This window comes from Anopheles stephensi, chromosome 2 (genome assembly GCF_013141755.1).
Source record: "Anopheles stephensi strain Indian chromosome 2, UCI_ANSTEP_V1.0, whole genome shotgun sequence".
NCBI lineage: Eukaryota > Metazoa > Arthropoda > Insecta > Diptera > Culicidae > Anopheles > Anopheles stephensi.
In genome coordinates this window covers 5,246,175-5,269,963 of record NC_050202.1, presented here as the reverse complement: position 1 = coordinate 5,269,963, position 23,789 = coordinate 5,246,175, and the positions used below count along the sequence as shown (strand labels likewise).

The window sequence follows — 23,789 nt, the reverse complement described above, 5'->3', positions numbered from 1 at the left end:
GTGGCTGGCCGCTGCAGGACGTACGCGTGTGTCCACGTTCGGGAAAGCAATGGCCCGAATGACAAAGGTTGCAGCTTTTGTGCACAACGAGAAGCGCATCGGCCGAGACTGACCCACAGACATTCGAGCAGACACGGGAAGAGTGAGGGGAGGTATTGTTTAACTGGTCAATACGAGCTGGTACGCTCGTACCGGACCTCGACCAGACCGGCTGTCGGCTGGCCAGTGCTGGCATCCTTGTTTTAAATGATCACTCCATTGCCGGAACGAGTGTGTGTGTGCAATGTGTTCGGTCTTGTTTTTCTTGAATGTCTTTCTTCTTTTTTTCCCCCCGTGTGTGTGTGTGCATTCAATGGGAAGCTGGAGAAGCGGTGGGAAAGCAGGTGGAAATGGTGTGGCGCGGTTGGTTTATGTTGCCTTTCAGTGGTTGTCAACAATTGTCGTCCTGTGTTGTTTGTCTGTTAACGGATTCATGTGCAGGCACGGCTCTCGGCTGGCTCGGCAGGCAGGCTGGCAACATCATCCCGGGGCGGTGAGCAGGGAGGGCCGTGTGCTTGATGTTGGAACGAGTGTTTAATTATATCTAACATACACGCCATCGAAATTTGTATAAATGAGTCGAAACTGCATTGAGCTGTACCGGAAGTCTGTAGTTTAATTATTGCTAAAATAGTTTTTCAATTATTAAGAGTCCATTTCAAAAATAACCTTTCCGAGCACGAATTTGGTGTGGCAGTCTTTAATTAATTTAATAATAATTCTAGATAATGTGACTTTTAAAAAAGGGATTTTTTTATTTGTTATAAATTACTACGATAGTCAATATACTCATTCGTTCAAGTTTTCCTTGAAATTGAAATTATAAATTACGTTTCGGGCTAGTTAGCTGAACAACCAGTATTGGTTTTAGCAAGCGAGATTCGAGATCGTCAAATAGGATTGTCGGTAGCGAACGAGTCTTCAACGCGATCTGGGATAGGTTCAAATCTCATCTGGACCGAGTCCCCGGCCACACACAGAGGACTAGTTGTTTTTCTGCTGTGGGCTTACTCATGTCACATACATTACGAGCGATTTACAAATACTACTAGTACTGATCTACTGATCATCATATCCCCAAGCCTGTGCTCGGCTGATATCACACAGAGAGAGACCTTTTATAGTCTCTAGTCTAGTCGTGTCTACCCTATCCGAGAGCCAATTGTCAGTAACAGAGAAATTTAACCCGTAGTGTATTGTTGTGCCCCGCTCGCCTAGCCTATCCAGTGGAGGGAGAGTTCTGCCGCGCTTACATATCTGCGCCTCATCAAGAAGAGGCAAAGAGCTACCCCACAACTATATACAGCTTAATTCTATTATGAGAGCGCGCGTGGTGTACTCTTTCAATTTTTAATTCCATCCATCGCGGCCTGAAAGTCTCGTGGAATCGAACCCCCCTTCGCTGTACACGTTTTCCTTTTCCCGCGATTGGCAAATTGTTTGAACATTGTGAACATTTTCCCCGTACAACCCACTTTGGCCGGGTATATAATAAGGGAAGGGGGACAGGGCGGCAACTCCCGTGCCTGCAATTGATAGAATGGCGTTGAGTTTTGAGCGGAAAATGTAAATTATTTATTCATGAGTTTGTTTTAGCAATGGCTAACGTGCAATAATGAAACTGACGTTTTGCTCAGTGATTTTTCCCGATGTTTCGTCCACCACCACCACGCGACGATCGGTTCGGAACGCCACGGCTATTCCATGGTTCTTCTGACTTCCGGGACGTGGCATAGGTTTTGCTGATAGGTGAGGCCGTAGTATTGTTTGACCGTTGGCAGCCACAGCCGAGAGGGGATTTAAATGTCGCACTGGAAGGAGGTAGCCGGTTGGAAAATTGAAAATATGTTTTTCGGCACCGGTAAATTGTACCACGCACGGTTTGGTCGGTACGGCCTGGATTTGCACCGCACCAGGGCCGGTTCGACAGCTAAATTGCAAATGTTGTTTACTTATTCGCAAAGGACAACACAATCAGTGCCACTTGATAGGCTAGCACCACCGGGGTTGAACCGCGGTGCGCTTCGAAGAGTGCATAATTATGGTTTCCGGTGGCCAGACCTTTGTTTGGTAAATAGAACAGATTTGAGATGGATTGTTTTGGGGATTTTTGGCGAGCGAAAATCGTTAGGTGGGAATGGTTGATACAATTATTTAATAGTAGCATCTTTAATTCCTTAGCCATGCAGGCCTCAGACTTCCTGTATCGAGCTTTATCGCGTCCGGCGTATTATTGAAGCAGCTACCGTAGGATTTTTTTTCCCGCAGAAGCTTTAGCACAACTAATCGCTCATCATAAGTCGATGTAAATCCCTCGGTAATAGCCAATCAGTTAGATGCTTAACCGTCTCATGTTTCAATTTATCTCTGTCTTGAAGGATATTTTATATTTAGCTCCGATCGCTTAACGACTAGCAATGTGCGGTTGTTTCTCCTCCCTTGGTGAACGTTTGGTTCAGAAGCTCTAAGCTCTGTGCTGAGAGCCATGAAATAAAGCGTATGAAAAATCGCTACTATTCGTTTAATCGTGCCTATCCACACGGCCCAGAATATAGCTGTCGGATGCTGATCGTATTGTAAGTTAACTTTAACGAACATTATTTTAATGCCAAACGGGTGCATCCCCCGTGTCCTTAACAAGGCTGTACACTGTTTTCCATTAACGAGGAAGACAGTTTTTTTTTGTCTTTCTACGCTCTGCCATTTTTGCTATTCAATCACCCGCTCGGTACGTGATGGGGGACGCATTTTATTGTTGTTGCTGTGTTACTTCTCTCCGGTCTACGCTCCACTGTGCCTGCTGCAACTGCATCGAGCGGGGTTGAACGAGATTGAAAGGATTTTGCATGTTTGCCCATCCTTCCCCCCCGGTCTATTTGGGTCTCATTATTTACACAGAATGCGTAAACGTGACGTACGGGGACGTTAAAGCGCCGGATGACACATACGGAAGCGGATCTCCGGATGCAGTCGATCAATTCCGCCTTCTACTCGTGCAATCAACCGGTGGGGACGCCCATTGTCTGGCTGGTAGCAAATTAAATTGTCATCTTTAGCGGTTGCGATTATCTCGGCTTCTTTTTTCCGTCTGCAGCCGGGGGCGCTGTTTTTACACTGGTTTTTGTAAACGCGATGTAATCGGGTGTAAAAAATAACTAATTTTTTGCCTGTTTGCACCCATGTTGGAAAGAATGTTCGGATGGAAAGTTTGAAACGTTGAGGAAAAAGATTGGGTGATTAAGAGCATCCGAAAGAATGGGCTGAAAAATGCGCACGTACGATGTAATGATGCCTATAATGAGCACGCCACTATAGTTTCACCGACATGTCACACTAATAATTCTCGTCGTTTCATCATCCCCCTTTGACTCTTTGCTGAATGTTTCTGTTTTTTTCTCTGTCTCGATGTTTTCCATGTTTTCATCTCCATCCGTGCTTCGGTCGTCGCATATTGGCACTAATGAACGGAATTGCACCTTGCTGTTCGGGATTGCGAAACCATCGCGTGTAGCCACCGCCGCCGCTGGAATTAATTACTTGCCTGGCGAACTCGTCGTCGCTGAACGTGACCACCAAGCACTGTGACTGTGAGGCTTACTCGTGCAAGGATCTGCTCGCCAGCTCCAGCCCATCGCCGCTCAACTACATCCAACCGAAGAGGTAAGTCAGGGTGAGACCGTGGCTGATGCTTTCGGTGACCCATCTCACCAGCGTCACCGGACCGGTTGTCACTAATGAGCGATGGTGGCTTTCGGGTGGGCTGGCTTTGTAACGTCGGACGGTTTTCGGTGCACATTTCCGGTATCGGCACGCGCGTCCCTGTGGTCGAAGATATGGGGCGTTAAGCGAGAAAATCGAAGATACCAACGCAGCTAGCCGCATTCGAGCGTCTAATGTGCCGTGTGAATAGTTTACTATGGAGGCACGTCAACGGACGTGGTGTGGTTTGACTGTATCGAAGGGATTATTATAAAGTTTCCTATGACAGGATGCACTCGGCGCCCCCTGTGCGGTGTAATGCATGTTGTACTGCAGGTCCATTTAAATTAACAGCATTGAATGTTACATGAGCGTGAGGGATCCTTTCGATCACTTAGGGCTGGGAGTAAGGGGACGGTGAGCTTTTCATAAATATTCTATAAGACCGGCCCGGGATCAAAAGCAATTGAAATGGACCAGTCGGCACTTAAGCATATGCGTCTTTTAATGGAAGAGCAATATGCGCTGTAGAATATTAAAACACTTCAACACTCCAAATTTTTTTTCCATATTTATCCATGCAAAGTTTCGTCTTACTATAAAAATCTCAATATGAGGACGATTTATAGCTGTGTAATGACATTGCCTAGTTTTAGGCGTAATAATTCGTTTGTTCCAGGGTTTCATTTGAATTTTGCCTCAAGCAGCAATATTAATTCGATATTGCCCTAAAATCGATATTAAAATCAAAATAGAGCTCTTTATAATATATTTTCCTCTGCCCTGTGTTCTATTCCTTAATATATTTTCAATTAATCCTATTCTAGCTCCACCATTTCTCAGTTTTCTGTGAGTTGTTTTCTCCGTAGATATGCATAACTTAAACTATTTAAGCTGCTTGATGACAGTTATAACGATTAAAACTTTAACTACATCAAAATAAAATAGAAAAAGTTAAATTCTACATACAATTGCATATTATATGTGAATACCTTTCAATCCGCTCATATATTACGCAGTATTATAGCCATTGAAACATACCCTCCGCGATCTAATCGATGGAGCTTTCTTAAGCCCATTTCTCATGCTGAATTATCGCACATTAATGCACCGGTCGGTCGTACCTCTTATCGTCACGTTAACAAATAAGCAGCAAATAAATGATGCTGCCCAGCCTTCTCTTCTAGCGCTCCCACAGTCCATCACCCACAAGCCCTTCTGCAGTAGAATAATCGAGTAGTGCAGCTAACCGACCTTCCGAAGTTTGCATTTCCGATCAGAGATCCACTCAAGATGCATCCCCGGCCGTCCCTGATTGCGTCATCAACGCCTGTGCTAATCCTGTGCACACAGCAGCAGCAGCAGCAGCAGCTTGTCAGGACCCCCTATGCCGAGAGATGGTAGCTGCTTTGATTGTGAAATTAATAAATTGATTGCTTAGCGTTGCACATCGTTGCCCGGGGTCTCTCTCTCTCTCTCCCTTTGCTCCTGCCCACGAACAAAGTCGGGGGTTGCTAATTGTGCTTTACGCGAGATCGCGTGTTGATTTACAAGTCCATAAATTTATGCACCCGCTGGCAGCGTTCGATGCGCTACACGGAAGCGGCCAGGATGCAGTTTACATCCTTGCGCATTGCATTGGCCTGTGGGATGGGGTTGTGGTGGGGAGGAGGGGACGTTTGTAGCGCGCATACCGTCGTGCACTGGAGCGTGCGATAACGCGAACGCCTTGTGTGTGTTGTTTGCGCTGGCAGGGAATTAATGGGTGTTTGATTATTATTATTTCTTATCCATTAGCTCTCTCTCAAACGTGCGCCGCGTTCCTTCGGCGGAACAACGATGGATGGTTTTTGTTTGGCAGCTTTAACCCGCAAGTGGGCGGGCATTTTGTGTACGGATAGATACAGGGATTTTAAAGTAAATTCCTAAGAAATGAAAATCCCTACTTGTTACCTTCCGAATAAATATGAAAAAAGCGTTACAAAGCGTTACTATTGAGTTGCTATAATATTCGCTTCTGTAAATCTGCCCACAGTCGTCAGCCAGCGAGTTTGAGCATCGAAGGGTTAGCGAAAATCAAATTGTATCTCACGGCTTTGTAACCACGAACCAGTACAAGACGGCGTACGGGTTTGTTGATGATGTAGTGCCTATAACCGCATGATCTCACCTTGTCGGAAAGCTTGTCGATTCGGTGTCGATAAAGGTATAAGAGGCGTCGTGGTTTGTTTGACGTTCGACGACCAAAGCACACGTGTGTCCTGCAGTCGATGGTGTCTGTTTTGTTGTTGTCCTCGGTTTTTATAGCAGAAGAAGCGTTGTAATTTCGATATTATTTCTATTCCTCTTATTTCATCAAATCAAATTCCGTACGGGAAATGATAATTTTCTCCATATGAATAAAGGAATTTATTGGTTGTGGAAAATGGAATATGATAGACAAGTGTATTTCCCGGCATATGTTATCATTCTTCCGGCCGCAACGACCACGCACGATCATAAACTATCATCAAAATGCCATAACTCTTCCCGTGGTGCGTAAGTGTGGTTTTGTGTTATCGTGATGAGTTCTGCGTGGGCAATTTTCTCTTTTCACATCCCTCCCCCCTAGCGAGGCTGATGCGCCCGATGCGGCCGGCTCAATCATTCATCAGCGTTCATGGAGTTCGAGTGACTTCCGCTGGGCCCCGTTTTTGCACCCGAACTGAATGAGTGAACGACGCCTGTAAACGACAGGCGAATATCAGCCTTGGATGGAGAAGGTCTTCCCTTAGCCAAAACCGTCGGAAGCGCCCAGCGATCAACGGTGGGTGAACCGTTTTTCGGGTGGATTAGGCCGGTACATTGGCGTTAAAACAACGTTGTCGGGCAGGGCTTAAAACATGGTATCGAACACCGACCCGGGGATGCCACTTACGGCTAATGCACTCGCTTCCGATCACAATCTAGCAGCCGGCCACGGTTGGGATGGATTGTGCTGAACGGATAAATAAATCCATGAGCATCCGTGTAGGGTTAGACAACTGTTATTCGTCGTGGTTAAACGCAAAGTTGCGTGCTATAAAAAAACGGTTGTTTGACAATCAATCAATAGTTAGTTATTCTAAAGAAGGTTAATTTTACTGTAAAAATATTCTTTTTTGGAAGTAAAATATTACCAGAGTTCATTTCTGTATCCTTAGCAACGGCGCCACTAAAATCCTTGAATGCCCCTGTGTGTATGCAATCCATTTTACATGCCACGGATGCAACGCTGTTCGGACAGCTTGACTCGATTGATGTGATGAAAGGATTCAATCCTCGGTCCCTTCGGTTGAAAGCATGGTTTCGAAACCGGTATCGCATCAATCGCAGCCAACTCTCGTCCTTGGGCAGCTGACGCCAGCTTCGTATCGATGTTCGTGACACGTGTGATCACCTGGTACTCGGTACGCCTTCCGGTGTCCCACATACGAAACCCCACCCTTCCTTCCCGTACCGTGTTTGCACAGTGCCACCGACCGAGCGAACCGTATAGGGCCGGTATGCCGTTGCATATAGCGGATGATTTTGTTCAAATATCAATTTAATTAATTCATACATAATAAATCAAACCCATTCAATCAGCGGCCATCGGCATCGACAGCGTGATGGTTGTACAGCATGTTGCCCGTCCAGTGTGTCCAGCGGGCGAACCTTGTTGGACGTATCGCCGTCATTCATTCAAGCGTGCTCGGATGAATTTGAAAGTGATTTTCTTGCAGCATGTGCGCTCGATGTGATCCATGGTTGATAAGGCCAAAACGGGGCGCGAGTAAAGGTTTTTTTGGCATTTTGGTTGGGTGTTAATTTCGCCAACTTTGAATCCGGGCTCTGTATTTTGGGTTGGCGTTGATGAAGGTCAGTTGTCTATCCGGGATGCGATTGTTCGGTAAATTTGCTTTCTATTTACTGCACCACGCACAAAAGGTTAGCCGATTGGCCGTGGAATTGATTTCTGCCGTGCGTTTTACGAATTTAAATTGAGTTTGGATCGAAGTTGTGTTGGATGTTGGGGTGAGGCGATTGTTGGGTTTTATTCGAACATCTCTTCAATATGCTTTCACTGTACCAGAACTAGGGAACTATTATAGATCAAGAGTTCAAGGTGGCCTCTTGGCGATGTGTAAGTTTAAAGATATGAACCAACTTTACCATATTTCTGATGTGTTAACGACCGAAGAATAGCCGAAACTGTTGAAATGAACTCCCCCTTAGCTCCCAATTGGCCAATTGTTAACGCTTAGATAATCGAGAGGGAAACAGATCGGTCTAGAAACAGCCATTTTTCTTACTTCAATTCTGAAGATTTCATTCCCCAAATAGAATGCACTTAAGAACCTCACACTGTAGTGCTCAACGTGCGCAAGATCGTCGTAGATTGTATTTTGCTGCCATATTTATCAGCAATTACAACTGATCGTCATTAAACTTTACTGCCCGCGCAAGACACCAATCCCAAGCGTCGATGTAGTCCGTGTCCGCGTTAGCGTCCACTCGTATCCCCGAAGGCTGGTATAAAATTGATATTGATTTTAATGTCCATTCCTTTTGCACGCCGGCCACTAAAGTGGTGTGATAATGTGGAACATGTGTGGTGGTGCGCGTGTAATCAGTATTGCGCGGTGCGGTTGCATCGTATTATCTGGCCGGTTCGTTACAGGTTGACAGTGTGCGCCCGGGAGATGGTCGGGAGACGGCCGGTTCATTGCCACCGCGTGCACCGCATTAAATGCTACAAGGACGGACGGTGCGACGATTGCTAATTGAGCATGTTCGCACATTTCGTCCCCGGACCGAAGGAAGCAGCCGCCGGAGAAGTCAAGTGTCAATATGTGGGCACGACACGCTAGATAATTAAATAGAAGCAGCTGGGAAACGACTCGAAAGGCGACTCGCCCCACACTTGAACGCTCGCAGGGCTCCAGGTTTTAGGAGCTGCTGCTGCTGCTGGCCCCATACTCAATGTCAACTGCGGCGAACGAAGCGCCACGGTGCCTGTGAGGATGAGATAATGCGTGCAATTAACCATTTATGGGCGTTTAATGATGATGGAATGGTTTCCCTTGGATTGAGGGTTGTCGGTCCGTCTCCCATCTCGCGGTTTCGATAGGAAAAACTCCACCCCTCGGGTACAATTCTCGCACTGATTCTTTTCTTTTTCGCACTCCGCTCGTTCTTCTTTCTACCTGCACGAAAATTGGCAGGAAAATCCACACCTCCTGTCGGGACCATTGCTGTCGGAAGAAGAAGTTCAACCGCTCGATCGATCCGGCAGCGCTGGAGAATGTGGTCACATCGTCACTTGGTGCATCGCCAAGGCGCTACAATACCGTCCCGAGCTCGTCAACCGTTCATCGGTCACCGATGGGATCGCTGTCATTAGCTGCGAGCAGTCCCACTGGCAAAGGGACGCAACCGTCGGTAATGCCGGCGTTTCGGTTGCGAACAACTACCGGTTTACCTTCGCCCGCCAGCGTCCGTGACCATCGTGACCGATCGGCAGCACCAGCACCAGCAGAATCAGCAGCAGGAGAAACAGCAAGAGTCTGCGCTAGTGATGGAATCGATGTAAGTAGTGTAATTGAGGGAGATTTCGTTTCTACTGCTTGGCGTTGGGAAGTGTATGATTGGCATAAAATGAATCCCTGTTTTTTGTGGCCATTCTGCTGTTGCTATAATTTGTCGCTCTAATGGAGTATTATTATAAAATTATTATTATGATTTGTGTTGATTTCTGCATACAATGTTGCCAGCAGATAAGTACTGCCATGCCATGCCAGATTGCTCTCTCCCTTTTCCTAGAATAATGCTCTAATAGGAGTATTTTTACAAACTGATGAATTTTGCTATAAAAGTTCATTCCTACTTAGTGCACTAAGACTTGCTATAAAACATAGTTCTAGATGAACCATAAATCTCCTTGTTATTTGATTTTCAGAACCTATAATGCAATTTATTAGTATATAAACTTCTGATTTCATTTCCTCCATTCCGTAGCGGTAGAAATGCTTATTTATGTTTCACATCATTGCACCTACCTGCATCACCGGCCACTTTTCCAGCTACTACTAATCCATTTTCTCTCCATCTGTTTGCATTTTTTTTACACAGCAAATTTCAATTGCCAACAATCGAGTAAGGACGGTGCCGTGGCTGTACCGGGTCGGTTTAATTGAAACGAAGCATCCCGTCTGCGTTGGCGCTTTAATCCATCCGAGTTTAATATTAACAACTGCAGTGTGCGTTATAAAGTAAGTACCGGCTTACCGCTTGGGCTCATAGTACCGTCAACGGTTGAACGTGCAAAAACTTCGCTGCTGGGTTGTGTAGTCCCCACGGTGATGGTTGTAGTGTAGCGTTCGGTAACACGGTTTGCTGGGCAGTAGACAATAACATTCACAACGAAGCGACCCGGAAGCGAATATCATCATCCTTTCCGTGCAATCGAGACTGGCGGCTGTTATGAAGATTTTTGTGTGCTGGACAATTTGACGATGGAGTGGACGGTACGGGAGTTCTACCTGGAATCTGGACAATTCTTCGTAAACAATGTTAAACTGTATGCAGGGTCGCTGGTACTGGGTAGCTGGCCGTTCTGCGAATGATTTTGCCAAATGGTACGGTGTTATGGAAATGGTAGGAAATTAATTCGTTATTGCAGCTTTTGCGCGATGCACGGAGCGATTGGGTACGAGCTATGAAGTCTGAATAGAAATATGGGCTTAAGGTATAACATTTCCATACTACCATAATTTTACTGTTTAAAAAACAAAACCCTTCACATTCTTAAACTTGTTCAAAGCCTCCAACACACAGTTTTGCTATAAAATTCTATAAAACAGTAAGAAAACACTAAACTACTTAGAAACGAAAGCTATAAAGCTTGCTCGTGTGCTGTTTCAGTATGCAACAAAGAGCGCCACCCTTGATCCGGGGGGCTAAACACACATATTGCACATTTGAAGATGCATTTCCGTTTTGTAAAATGCTTATTTGCCCGGATGTATCCCGCCGTAAGGCAGGACGAGCTCCACTCGAGCACAAAAGAGCACAACATGCAAACACAACGCGACATCCGAGAACGCTCGTTTCAAGGACCCGTTCCAGGACCGTGGGTGCTGAACTTAGGTTCAGCTCTATTGCCGCAGCACGTAGACGCAGGTCACCGTATGAAAGTATTAATTTGAATTTTAAATAAATGACACTTGCGACACACTGGTTGCTACCTTGGCGCACAGGGTAAGGATGCTTTTTCGAAAATATGCTCCGGGAAAGGATAACCCGCTAGGCTAAACCGTGGCCCATTACAAATCGTTTTGCAATCTGCCAGGTACGACACGGCCGTTTTTGGAGTAAGACACCAACCGCGGGTCTCTGCTGCGTCCTGGTTTGTGGGCGAGCTTTGTTGCCTGCAGGTTGCCGGTTTCGAAAACCACATAATCGTACATAATGAAATGGACACTGGCCATTTCGCCCTGTTAGCTGTGGAACCTGAACCGGATCCCTCCGGGCGCAGGGATGTGTCGGGTAAAGCGAGCAAACATTGTGTGTGACCAAATGAAATAACGGAAGCTCAAAGCACAACAGAGGACAGGACGTTTGTCCCACGGTGTGCGGGCACGTTTCGGTGGATCCGACCCCAACGATAGGCACGATGGCTCGATGACTCTTGAAATGATTACGCCTTCCTGGGACTCGTCCCCCCCCCCCGGGGAAGGATTTAACCTTTTTCCGGATGCTGTACACCGTGACGTGATTTGAACGGAACGGTTTGTGTTGGTCGAGAAGAAAAGGCTTTTAGAAAATGGTTGTCGGCAGGTTTTTGCCTCGATCGTTCGGATGTCGGCCTTTCGGTCGGTCGGCAGGATATTGGAGATAATAAATTGAATGAGACCAGCTGCAGCTGGGTGCTGATTCTTCCCCGCTGACCTTCGCAACCCAAACAGTGGGCAAACCATACCAATCCATCACCTTGGAACGATTGACGAGGATTTGCGTGGCTGTGGGGATGTATTGAAACAGTACCAGAAATTTGGCAGAACTGTAACGGGTTGTTTTACAAACTGTGGCATGCAATTTATTGCACGACTGCAATCATTGTGCATTAACGGTGGTTTTGATATTGAAATTCCCGGGAATTTATTATCATTAGTCGCGGTGGAAAATGAAAGGAATAAAGGGAAACAGTTTAACTGTTGCAAAACATACCAACATAACAGAACGGCAAGGAAACTCCGGAATGGAATGGATGCTGCTGCACACGCAATTAAGGTTCTCGCACTCGAAAGTGCATTGTATCGAGTCGTGCAGAACGTAACAATTGCAATTGGAGCTTTTTTCCCCACTCTCTCTCTCTCTCTTCTCGTGTTGTTTGTTGCGAGGAGATGTGGAATTTGTTTGTTTTTGTGTTCGTTTTTTTTTAAATTGCATTTACCCGTGATGCAGGTTAAGAAATCAAACGGCAAAACTAAACCAACCCAGTAAAACGAACGAAGACGAGCACTGCAGCTTCTCCTGAGTGGGTTAAACTTTTCAAACGGTGATGAAGGGACCCCCAGGAAACTTTTTTAATTATAGCATGTAATGGAGGAAGTTGGTTCGGTTTGCTCGGGATGCACAATGCACAAAGGGTGCGTTACGACGATTCCGAGTTTCTTTTTTTTCTTGTGGCTGTTGTTATTGTTGTTGTAACGGTGGTATGTTTTCTTGGGTGAAGACTACTTTTTTTGTTCTTTTCTTGTGCGCGCACGGTGTCGTTAAAAACAAAGGCCAACGGTTTGGTGGGTTCGGTCGGCAGGACAGGTGCCGGTGACTACCAGTGCCTGGTGTGTGTGTGAGCGATATTATGTTTGAAAGTACCGCACTTGTAGCAATAAAAGTCACTTGGTGGGATCGCGTACACAAGATGCTGTAGTACGGCCACAGTATTTCGCTATCTGCTGATCTTTATGGAGGAGTGGCATAATTTTCATAAATGTTTACGAGAGTTTGCTAGCGCTAATGCGATGTTCTGGTAGGTTCTCGTTTGTTTTTTTTGCAACGGATCTGGACAGGAGAAATATGTCTTAATTTTTCTCCGTTCTAGCGCTGCGGGATGGCTTTAAAGGCAGTGGGCCTCTGAAGGTATGCAATGTGCTGTAAAATTTTATATTTATCTGTGTGTGCTATCTAAGAACTAAGAAGAATTACAAAAAATTATGTGGAAAATCTTTACTTAAATCATTACTTTTACCATACCTAGGCAGGGAATACATAGAATATTTCTCGCAGGAAGCTGCTAAATGCAATGAAAATACAAATTAGTAAATTCGTGTTTAAGGGCCTGACTCGAGAACTGTTTTAATCATTTGTAGAAAACCTTGAGTAAATTCTAAGTAATGTTTACCTATACGATATTTTGATGCATTTACAAATTGACTAAGTATGACTTCTAAATGGAACATAAAAATTTAAAAAGGCCTTTTAAAAAAGGATATGTTTTTAAATCGGATAAGCAATTGATAAAATATTCAAAATTTACACATTTAGTGTGGTGAATGTACATCCTTAATTAGAAACAGAATTTGTGGCAATGAATTCAAGAAAAATGAGAATTAAACTGTGAAGTTAGGTTAACGAAACGCTTCAATAGATGGATTGAACATCGGATTGCATACTTTCGGGCGCTATAAATTTAAAAACTCCTGCGTTCTCGAATGTGTTTCTTCGCTTTGTTTATTTCATTATTCCTTAATTAAAAGCTAAACTATTTACTACACGTACTACGCAAGACAAATTACGCACACGACTTAATACAGTTTATCCGGTGCGCGTCTCGAGCAAACCTCATCAAGCCCGGTGTAATAGATCGACCCAATAGATCGTGCAATTGTGTGCAAGTACAAAAAGCAACACCATTTACACGCATTAATTACATACACCCATACAACGCACATCAGATACAGCAGAGTACTCAGCCGTGCGACCGTGTCCGGTTCCGGAAATGAATGTACCGTGTGACAGAATCGCATCAGACTAAACCTCAAGATACAAACCACATCGCTCTCTCGCTCTCTCTCTTTCGGAGTTGTCTTCGAGTGTTGCAGTGCGGAATTGGCAAAAGAAAAATGGAATCCTTTCTTCTTCCGCTTTTCTCGTCACCACATCTGACCGTCCGAGTGTGTCCGTCGGCAAATCTGTCAGCCGTCAGTAAGAGTCTCGTGATGGAACAAAGCGAAAGAAGAGAGTTCGTTCATTTCTATTTTGTTTTCCTAGCCACCGGGCACTGAGCAGAGTCACTGACTCATTTTCCCCGACACCCGGGGGGAAAACTCCGGCGCAAAAGCGGGGCAAAATGTTTATTTTCATTTGTTTGGTTACAATGGTTTGCGCTAAAAGGAAAATTTATATCCATCATTTTTCTTCTCATTTCCCCCCAAAAAAAACCTAACAGCCGTCGTCTAGGCCCGTAATGCGAATAGCGGCCTGGCTATGCGGTCGGCCAGTATCCCTCGTGTGGTTGACTTTGTTGTTTGTTTTGCTTAGCCCTGCTTGGACGGTTGTATCGCTTTTGTGTCTCACTTGAGGCATTCAAACATTGCGCTCAAAGTGAACACGGGAAGGTTAGAGGTAGCCTCAACTCCAGACCAGAGCCAGCAGCTGAAGACAAATGAAAGCTGCTTTTACTAATGATTGATTAAAAGTAATATACTTGTTTTCCCAAACCCCCGAAAACCGTTCCACGCCGCCCTCACGGCCATATTTGGCAGGCACGCGCTTTCGTCACTCGACCGGAAAACCTCTCGAAGCGCGGAGGCAAAGGCCTTAGCCAGAGCTTAGCCAGCGGTGGCGGCTGAACCAGGGATTCGGTTTCCTTCATTTGTCCCGGTGGAGCGATGAAGCCGGCCGGCTACCGTTGGCTGTCAGGAAATGAGTTTTTGTCCGACGATTCCAGCGGCGAAGAGTTGGAAATCCTTTTTCTGATTAGACGAGAGCGAGAGCCGCTCGCTTTTCCTTCCATCATGCACAGCGACGGCTCGCTTCGCTACTTACGATTTAGTAGTCTTTTGTCTTCATTTTGGGCCGCACTCCGATACCTTGCGAACAACGCGCGCGCACGGGCAGGATCAGCTTCTGTTCCTTCGGCGGTTGTTCTGGGGTGTGGGCCCAAGCTGCTCGAGCTCGTTACTCATTAGTACGCTCCGGCAGAGATACCGGCGAGATGAATAATGATTGCGCTAAGTCCTTATCGCACATCGTTCTGTTATGTTTGTGCGTGCTGCTGCTTCTCCTTATTCTGCCCCATTCGCTGTGGCATGATGCTTCGCAACTGATGCGTTTCCATCCGTTTCCGGTCGCTTGCGTTCCCGGGATGGGACGGATTGTGTGATTGTGGGTTTGCCGCGGGTGCCGCGCTATTTTAGTTGAAGCATAGGATTGATGAGTTTTTGTGGACGAGTGAGTTCGTGGGAAAACGGTTCGTCGCGCTCGGTAATCAGTATCCCCTTACCGCCGCATCACACCCTAGCCTGGATGCACTGGATGAGGATTTTTCCTTTTTTAGTCAAGAGAAAATTGAAAGTATTTGGTTTAAAATCAAGCATTAGAAATAGGTTTAGAAGAGATGAGGCTAATAGGGGTTGTAGTTGAGCACTAAGCATTGATTTTATATTTTACTGTACAATGCGTTGCGTTAAACCTACATCGGGTAATGATGGAGTCGTACTGGTGGAGCTGAAACTGCTCTGTTTATGTTTTATTACAGACCAGACAAAACAAAAAGCAGACGATCAGCAGCAGCAGCAGCTGTTAATTATGTGCAAATAAATGAAAATCCGTGGTAAACGTTCATTACTGCTTACCTCTGCGCAGACGGGAGCACGCGTTTGAAGTGCTAATTAAAGGGGTACACGCTATCGGAATCGATAGGCGGCTGATGGGCTGATGTAGGGTGTTTTGCCTACCTTCCAGGCGCAATGCAGGGTTCGTTGTTTGTGGAAGTGTTTTCTCGTGCGGGACGATTGATGATCGATTGGATAAAGTTTGTGTGTGTTTGAAATGTAAATAGAAGTAGTTCTTTAATTTATTTCCTTTATCTAACAATTTAAGATAATATTAAATATAAGTAACTAGAGTTAATCCTACTAGCATGTTAGAGCTATCATTATATTCTAGTAATTCAATAATTAATTTCATGAAAAAATAAATAATCCAGAATACATTTTCTCTAGCACATACTCTCAATGGGCGAGACTCAGACAAGACGAGACAATCAAAAATCCTTTGTTGCATTTGTACAATTAAATGCATGTCAAAGATCCTCTCGTTACGCCGCTGCAAAGAACATGGCATAATCTTGTAATTACACATACACACAACAGCCAAACACGCCGGCCCCAGCCTCAGCTCGTACGGATAAATAATTTAAGTTTGCATAGCATGCATAGCACCGGGCTATCGTTCCGATCGTCGTACGTACCTTCACTTAATCCGTACCCCAATCTGCCCCAATATGCTTTTTGCTAACTCGCTGCCCGTCTAGCCCATCGTTACTCAGCTTGCTGTCACCGTCTCATTGAAACCCAAGCCACCATTCCCACAGCCAATCAGATTTATTTCAAACATACTGCTACATTTATTTACCAGCCCGGCAAGCAGCAGATACACATTCATGGAATTGTAATTAAATTTTCAGCAAGAAACCGGAAGAACTGGTCGTCTGGAGTGGTCCGGAGCGGCCGGTGGATGCGGACGAGCGGGACGAGCGGCCAGTCGGCAGGATAATGCTGCCGGAACAATTCGCCACCACTTTCGAGCGGCTCGAGAACAATGTTGTAGGTAACAATGCGTGTACAAAGTGCTACACAGAATGTACAGTTGTCATCGGGCTATATCCCCGAAGCCCCGGTCTAAAGTTTGAAGTGCTGGGAGGTTGAAAAACTTCTCTCCATCTCTGGTAAACATCTCTCCCTCCTAGGGTAATGCCCCGAGGATGGCAGTATAGTTGGAGCCGGTTGACAAATGATTGTTTCTTTTTGAAGACGAGGACATGCCACTGCCGCCTCGTGCATGTGGGAAGCATGGCCTTTGATGTTTGTGAGCGTGGTGTTGTAGTTGCGTCGCCGAACACGACGCCCGGAACGGTGTCTGGAATCTGTTCAGAGACCCTTCAGCTGTTGACACGCCTTGGCGTGTGACAGCTTTGGCGTGACGTGCAATCCCGGGCTCTTCCCTTCAGAAGATCAGCGATTGTGTGCCTGGAAAATCTCTCCCACTTCCGGTGGGTTTTATATTGCCACGCATTAGAAAGGGGAGGGGGGAGCAGTGGTGTGTGTGTGGATTCGAGGAATTGAGATGATACTTGGGTAACAAACTCAAGGGGCAAGTGCGTGAGTCTCTCGCCGGCAGCTTGCATGAAAGCTCGGTGTGATGACAAGTTGTTAACGGAAGTGCAATATCAATAAACACCCGGGTAGCAAACGGCCGTGGCCGGGGGATTGAGGGGCGTGCTGGTCAGGATAGGGATGGGAGAGTTCTTTCATTTCCGCACCGGAAAGCGAAAGATGAAATTAATTGAAACGTACAACCGATGTTGCAGCAGCAGCAGCAGCTGGGATGCAACACTGCCGAACAAATGCTGCTCAGTCGGTCTGCCTTTGCTAATGAATATTGGATGCGTATCTCTCCGCTTCCATAGATCATCATTGTTTTCCCCCGTTTCGCAGAAAAACCTTTCCAGATGAACACACACACCCACTCGCGCAACCTGTCGAGATATGTTACGATGAAACGAAAGAACACAAATTGTAGGCACTGCCGAATGATACGGAACGGTGGCTGGCGGAATAAAATAAATTATTAACCATTTGCAGGCATTGTTGCTGCTGGTGCACCGTCCACCGCCGTCATCCGACCGACCGATCGGCCGAAGCTCTCCACCAGGTGGTGGTGGTGGTGGGCTCCGTGCATGGCCGGTTAGTGTGCGGGTCGTCGACAGTGGGGCGGATCGAAGCCTTGCCCGGACGGTGGAACTTTTCCCCGGGCAGCGGAAACGGACACCGACGTCTATTTGCTTATCATCAATTATAGACCGTACGCCGGATACGCCCGAAAGCTCCTGCTATGCCGTCTCCTTCCGGAAGACGAATCTATCACACGCGTAAGTATTGGTTGGTGCAAGTCTTTGGATGGTTTTTTTTTGTTCGTTGCTCGCCCAAGAAGTTCAGTTGAGTTGAGAAAAGGGATAAAGTTTCTCGTACTGTTTCGTTTGTTTTTCGGTTTCGGTGGCCAAATTTAACGTGGCCAACCATTTTTAGACGGCTACGGGCTTTTCGTTTGACTTTGCAATTAGTACCTCTCGGGGTGGGGGCTGAGGAACTACGAGGAGCGATTGCGTGGCTTTACCTTTTGGTTTGGGCTTTTGTGGAGATTTAGTTTCGATGGCTTTTATTTTAGTTTTCAGTTCTGAACCGCATATTAATGGCGGGCAGAATTTGGTTACACAATTTATTACCTTTCATTGTTAAGATGGTTGACTTTGCAGAGATTTTGCTTATTATTTTACTTGTAAATCAGAACCAACCACAGCGTTCAGACTCTACAGGGCACCTTGAATTTTTATGTAACTATCATTGCTGAACTAAAATAAAAAAATATTAGAGTTCATTATGCTTTTTGGATGACAAATCAGGGCTATTTGAGTAAAATATCCTTGATTCTTGATCAATTCTGTTCCTTCAGCTATTCTGGGTTCCCTTGATGGTAATAATTGGTTGTCTTAATGAATTTCGATCCATATATCGGATCTTTTGAATCGTTAAGGGGTACATTACAAATAAATAATTTAATACTGCAAGCCTATTATGGATCTTTGCAACCATATAATGGAATATTGCAAAGAGTTAGGATAGATTTATAATTTGCCTGTGTGACACTTTATAGCCTGACGAGGTTGGACCAAACACTTAGCAGAAAATCCATAGCTGATTGCAAAGATCCTCCTTCGTATCGTAATTATCCCCTTACTGAGCTCCATTATATGATTGCAATGTTCCATAATGGGTTGGATCGATTGTGAATATTCTCCTAAATGATTAAAAAAGATCCGTTTTTTATCTGAACTATTTGTCCCAACCTATTTTGTTACTTACTTACTTACTTATCAGGCGCTACAACCGCTTTGCGGTCTTGGCCTGCTGCAACAATCCTCGATACCGCGCACGGTTTAGCGCCGTCGACGCATCAACGCCATCACTCATCAGGCCTACTCTTTCCGTCTGGACGGCCTGAAAGGACTTTACGGGCTGGGTCGTCCGGTGTCATTCTCATAACGTGACCAGCCCACCGGAGCCTGGCGAGTCTAATTCGCTGCACGATAGTGAGATCATCGTACAGCTCCTAGAGCTCGTCGTTGTAACGGCTCCTCCATTGTCCTTCCACACATACGGGGCCAAAAATCCTTCTGAGCATCTTCCTATCGAACGCAGCTAAGAGGGCTTCGTCAGTTTTGGACAGAGTCCATGTCTCAGAGGCGTGTGTGAGTACTGGAACTTTAAATGTTCTGTACAATCCCAGCTTTGTCCGTCAGCGACAGGTATTTAGAGTGGAAAAGTTTCCTCAGGCTGTAGTATGACCGGTTGGCAGCCAGCACCCTTGCACGTAACTCAACATTAATGCTGTTGTCGGTGCTGAACCTATTTTGTACAGATCGCTTATTAGCTTTAGTTTAACTATCTGGAAGAATATTGTATTGACAGAACATTAAACAGTCGATCTTACCGAATAAATTCTCAGACTCATCTCAATGAATGAAGTTTCTCTCAAGAGCCTGAACACATTGTATAAATAGCAATCTGAAGACTTTGTAGACCTAATTAAAGATCCTCAAGGAGATGTCGTTAAGCCAACTAGAAGGATATAATGAGCCCGCAAGTCTTGTTTAACGACAATTATTCCCATCGTCCAAATAAATCCACCATCGGGTTGATTAAGAATTAACCCCTTTCTGCAGAGGTAACGTACGTAAGACCCCATCTTCTCTTGGGTTTTTGTTCCTTGAAAAACAAACCTTTCAACCGAGTGCACATGGATTGGTCCTCGCTCGACACTAATGAGCGACCACCAAACACTGCGGGGATTGGTCAACGAGGGGGTTTCTGGGACGCGTTTGCTGTTTGCTTCGTGTTTGACTAAAATCTGAATTAAATAATTTCATCGAAAGAACGATCGTTCATTCAATTAGCACCGGTTCTATCTTTCTCGGTTTCTCACCATGGGTACACTCGGTTTCCAATTTCCGGATTGCACCACCTCGGCCGGCTTCGGTGCATCGGTGGACACATGTTGGACACAAACTGCAACAGCCGCACCGGAGCAGCGGCACCGCAACCAACGGCAACCGGCAGCAGCAGCAGCAGCAGCAGCACGGACACTGGCGCGAACAACTTGCTGCCGAACGATGGCACTAATTACGTTACGACAAATATTAGCATTTTTCCGGCCACCGAGTGTCGACCGGAGCATCGGGAGTATCTGCAACACGGTGGCAATCTGTGCGCTGGCTACGGTGCGGCCAAAAACCGTAGCATAGATGTGGTAAGTGTGTCAGACCGAATCCTCCGATCCGGTCACCAGTTTGGGCAGCATCGGGCCGCCCGCCCGTTTGCTTGGCGATGCTTGCGCTCCGGAAATCTCTGTACCGGGAGCTTGGTGTGTGTGTGTGTGTGAGAAGCGTTTGCGTAAAGGATTTTCCTCGCTTCTGGGGTTGGAGTTTGTTTCGGGATCGAGTTTTTCCATCCGTTTCCACGAGGGCATTGTGCCATTGTGGTTACGGTTACGGATGCATGCACTTGGGGGGAAGGGAAGCCGATGGAAGACAACATTTCGACATTTGAGGTTTTCTTATCCTCACGAGTGTGGTTACGAGTTCATGGTCGAGTTGGTTCGGGGAAAAAGTGTGCAAGTGGAAAGTTGTTTGATGAAACGGTCAATCGTATGTGACGATTGGTCAATTGGGAGTGTTTGTATGTGAAGGCAAACTGGGGTTCTGTAGACATAAATCACCTCGTCGATTGCTCGGTTATTCCTGATCGAAGTTGTAGAAAGATTTTTTTGTGTTTTACTTCGTTTTTTGAGTCCTCTGAATCTATGACTAATTACCCGTAGCTGGATACAGTCAAGCTTGATTATGAGATAAGAAGGTCCGAATTGAACTAGGTTCGTTTGTGTTAGCAATCGAAGCTTTTATCACTATTCAATGAGGCTGATTATAGAATATAAATTATAGAAATTGAATCAATTTCATCAAACGCATAAAAAGACAGCCGGACATACTGATTTAAACCGAATTATGGGATTCGATTCGAAGGTCGATTCATTTCTATAGCAAATGATTTGTAGGAATGAATCCAAATGTATGATGAATAGAGGAACAAAGGCCACAAATGACTGCGTAGCTTTAAAATGAATTATAGCAAATGACTTATAGGAATGAATCAAGTAGACACAGAGTTACAGATTTTCCTTTTTACCTAATTTCATGCAAAACTAAAATAATATCTTCCTTTTCTCCGTTATAGGACTTCAGTGGATCACCGTTGATTTGCGATCAACTGCAAGCAGACGGTAAAATCCGTCGCACCGTACAGGGCCTCCTGACCTGGTCCACCGACATCAATCATGCGCCCCATCTGTTCACCAACTTAACCACCTACCGGCCGTGGATCGATCGAGAAATTGAAAAGCTGGACAGTGAAACCCGATCACAAACCCGGTTCCAGCCCGACCCGCACCCAACAGTCCGGAGCGTTGTTTATGGATAAAGCACAGCAACAGTCGGAAAATCGTACGGGGCCACATCACCTCCCCCCCGTTCGTTTTATAGTGATCGATATCCGGGTGGTTCGATATTTGTAGCCATCGCTGAAGAGTCGCGCAATAAAATTGCACAAATTTGCGTAAGAATGAATAGTGCGGGGAGAAAGTTTTTTTTATACTTCTTGGTGAATAAGAAAGAAGCTGTACTGGAAACGAAAAGAAATTGGGCGCCTCGTCTCGCCTGCTATTGTGGAAGAGAAATGTGGTTACATACATTTTTAAAGCGGTGCATGCAGCACCGTGCGGAACAATGCATTTTCCCGCTGCGGCGGGTTCAATAGACGAACAATGTTTGGTGGTTTTCGAAGCGCAGTGTTCCCCCGGTTTCCCCTTCCGATGATTAATTGGAGAAGTGTGTCGAGTGCTGAACCGAACCACCGGTACACAGCCGGTAAGGTATAAATGGGAAAATTCCGATGTGGCCGCGTGCATGAGGGCGAGATATGTATTGATAGGCGTACGGGTGCGCGATATTGGGAAAATTTCCTCGGAAACAATTTTCCCAAGACCTCACCTCGATGCTCGTGAGCATTCTCGCTTCAAACACTAGCAGCGTCTCTGTGTGTGTGTGTGAGTATGTCGTCAAACTTTCACTTGCAAGAATGTGAGCGGGGCAAATGCTTTGTGCGCCATGATTGAACGTGTGGAACGTGTTGAAGTACAGTGATGTGCAATGAAATTGATATGCTGAGAATGTTGCTACTAGCTTGGTTTAAAAATTCTCTGCTTATTGATTCGAAGCAATTAGTTTTGCACTTTCCCGTCTCCGTCTACGTTCGAACGAATTTTGATCAATTTAGCATTAAACAGTCGTGGCATATACGCACCCAACACTGTACTCGCTAAACCGAACAATGTTCCAGAACGGGGAAGCTCCGGGAATGGTTTTTGGAGGCACCGTTTGACGGAAATTGTTTCCCGAAAATACAATCACTTTACCGCAAGAAAGCATTACCCGTACTCCTTCGGCTCGAGCGCTCGACTGTATGTGTGCGGTGCATCGACGGTTCGCTCTACGGTCGACGAACGGTGAACGAATGCCTGCGGGCCATCTCCATTATATCGAACCTTGCAGCATCCACCTTGCATCCTTGGAGTGTGGAAGTCGCACGGTTGATGGTAGCTAGATATAGAAATTTGCATAATTTACTGTCTCCGTCGGCGTACATTATAATGAAACGGGACACAAAACTCCCTGTGCACGGCAAGCTGCCGGCCGCTTTCGGGCGCTCTGACCCGTTCTGAAGCTCCGTCACATCGACGGTGCTCCGAGTGCTGATGGCGCTTGTCGATGTCGTCGGTATGAGGATATGCCTTTCTTTTTGGGTTTTTTTTTGCTTCATCTTCTCCTACCACCCGAGGCCGGAAATTTCACGAGTGTGAAACAATCACGTTAATTTATTGTCTTTATTGTTTTATAATTTTCCATTTTGTGGCGTTTCGCGACGGAAGCCTCACACTTTCGATCATTGTTTCGCATGTTTCGGAGCGGTTAACGATGGGTGGGTGGCGTGTGGCAATCACACCGCCAAAAGATTGTGGCTTTTGGGACGAAGCGCAATCTTTCGGTTGCCTAAAGTGTTCGAAAAATGTGAGTGCAGATGATAAGCAGCCGTGATGGGATGGAAGCTGCGAGAGAAAGAATTTATGGTGAAAGTTTTTGGGATGGAAGGTAGGTTGGAGGGTGTAAAATTATTTCAATCGCCATTGACTTTACGAGAAAGTGTAATGGAAATACCGACGGAATTGTGAGAAAAATTAAGTAACATGGCAGTCTTTTGCTGTTTTCAAATTCTTGAAGAAAAAGCGCCTAAAAGTATGCAAAGGCATGTGTGATTTCTAACAGCCGAAGCAGGAAACTTATTCGAAAGCTTGGTTTTAATTAAAGGCACCTAGTTTCGGCTAATCAAAACTGTGAACCCATCGGACACGACTTTAATTGCACCATTTTATCTGGTAAAAACCCACCCCCCACCATCAGTAGCATCCCTTGCCCGAAAGTTGCTTTCTGACAACCATTTGAAAATCCAATAATTCCCCATTTGTTCTTGCGGTTGTTTGGGGCCAAAAGGTTAGTTACCAGAGTTACATGCTAACAAGATGGCAGAGAAAAGACACCAACGAAAAAGGGCACACCACCGACTTCGTTAAGCTTGTCAGTTAAATTCTACAGTTTA

General features: G+C 45.6%; 1 protein-coding gene across 2 annotated transcripts in view; it reads left to right on the top strand.

Annotated features, from left to right (window-relative positions):
- Nucleotides 1-21,703, top strand: part of LOC118508188 — a 28,180-nt gene extending 6,477 nt beyond the window's left edge. For both annotated transcript variants that reach the window (XM_036047750.1, XM_036047749.1), the window contains exons 3-9: nucleotides 3,551-3,699; nucleotides 8,964-9,327; nucleotides 9,871-10,010; nucleotides 16,433-16,571; nucleotides 17,610-17,896; nucleotides 20,100-20,331; nucleotides 21,315-21,703. In XM_036047750.1, coding sequence (XP_035903643.1) covers nucleotides 3,551-3,699; nucleotides 8,964-9,327; nucleotides 9,871-10,010; nucleotides 16,433-16,571; nucleotides 17,610-17,896; nucleotides 20,100-20,331; nucleotides 21,315-21,557 — 1,554 coding nt within the window. In that variant the 3' untranslated portion in view covers nucleotides 21,558-21,703. The remainder of the gene's footprint in view (nucleotides 1-3,550; nucleotides 3,700-8,963; nucleotides 9,328-9,870; nucleotides 10,011-16,432; nucleotides 16,572-17,609; nucleotides 17,897-20,099; nucleotides 20,332-21,314) is intronic.
- Nucleotides 21,704-23,789: the final 2,086 nt, after the last annotated feature.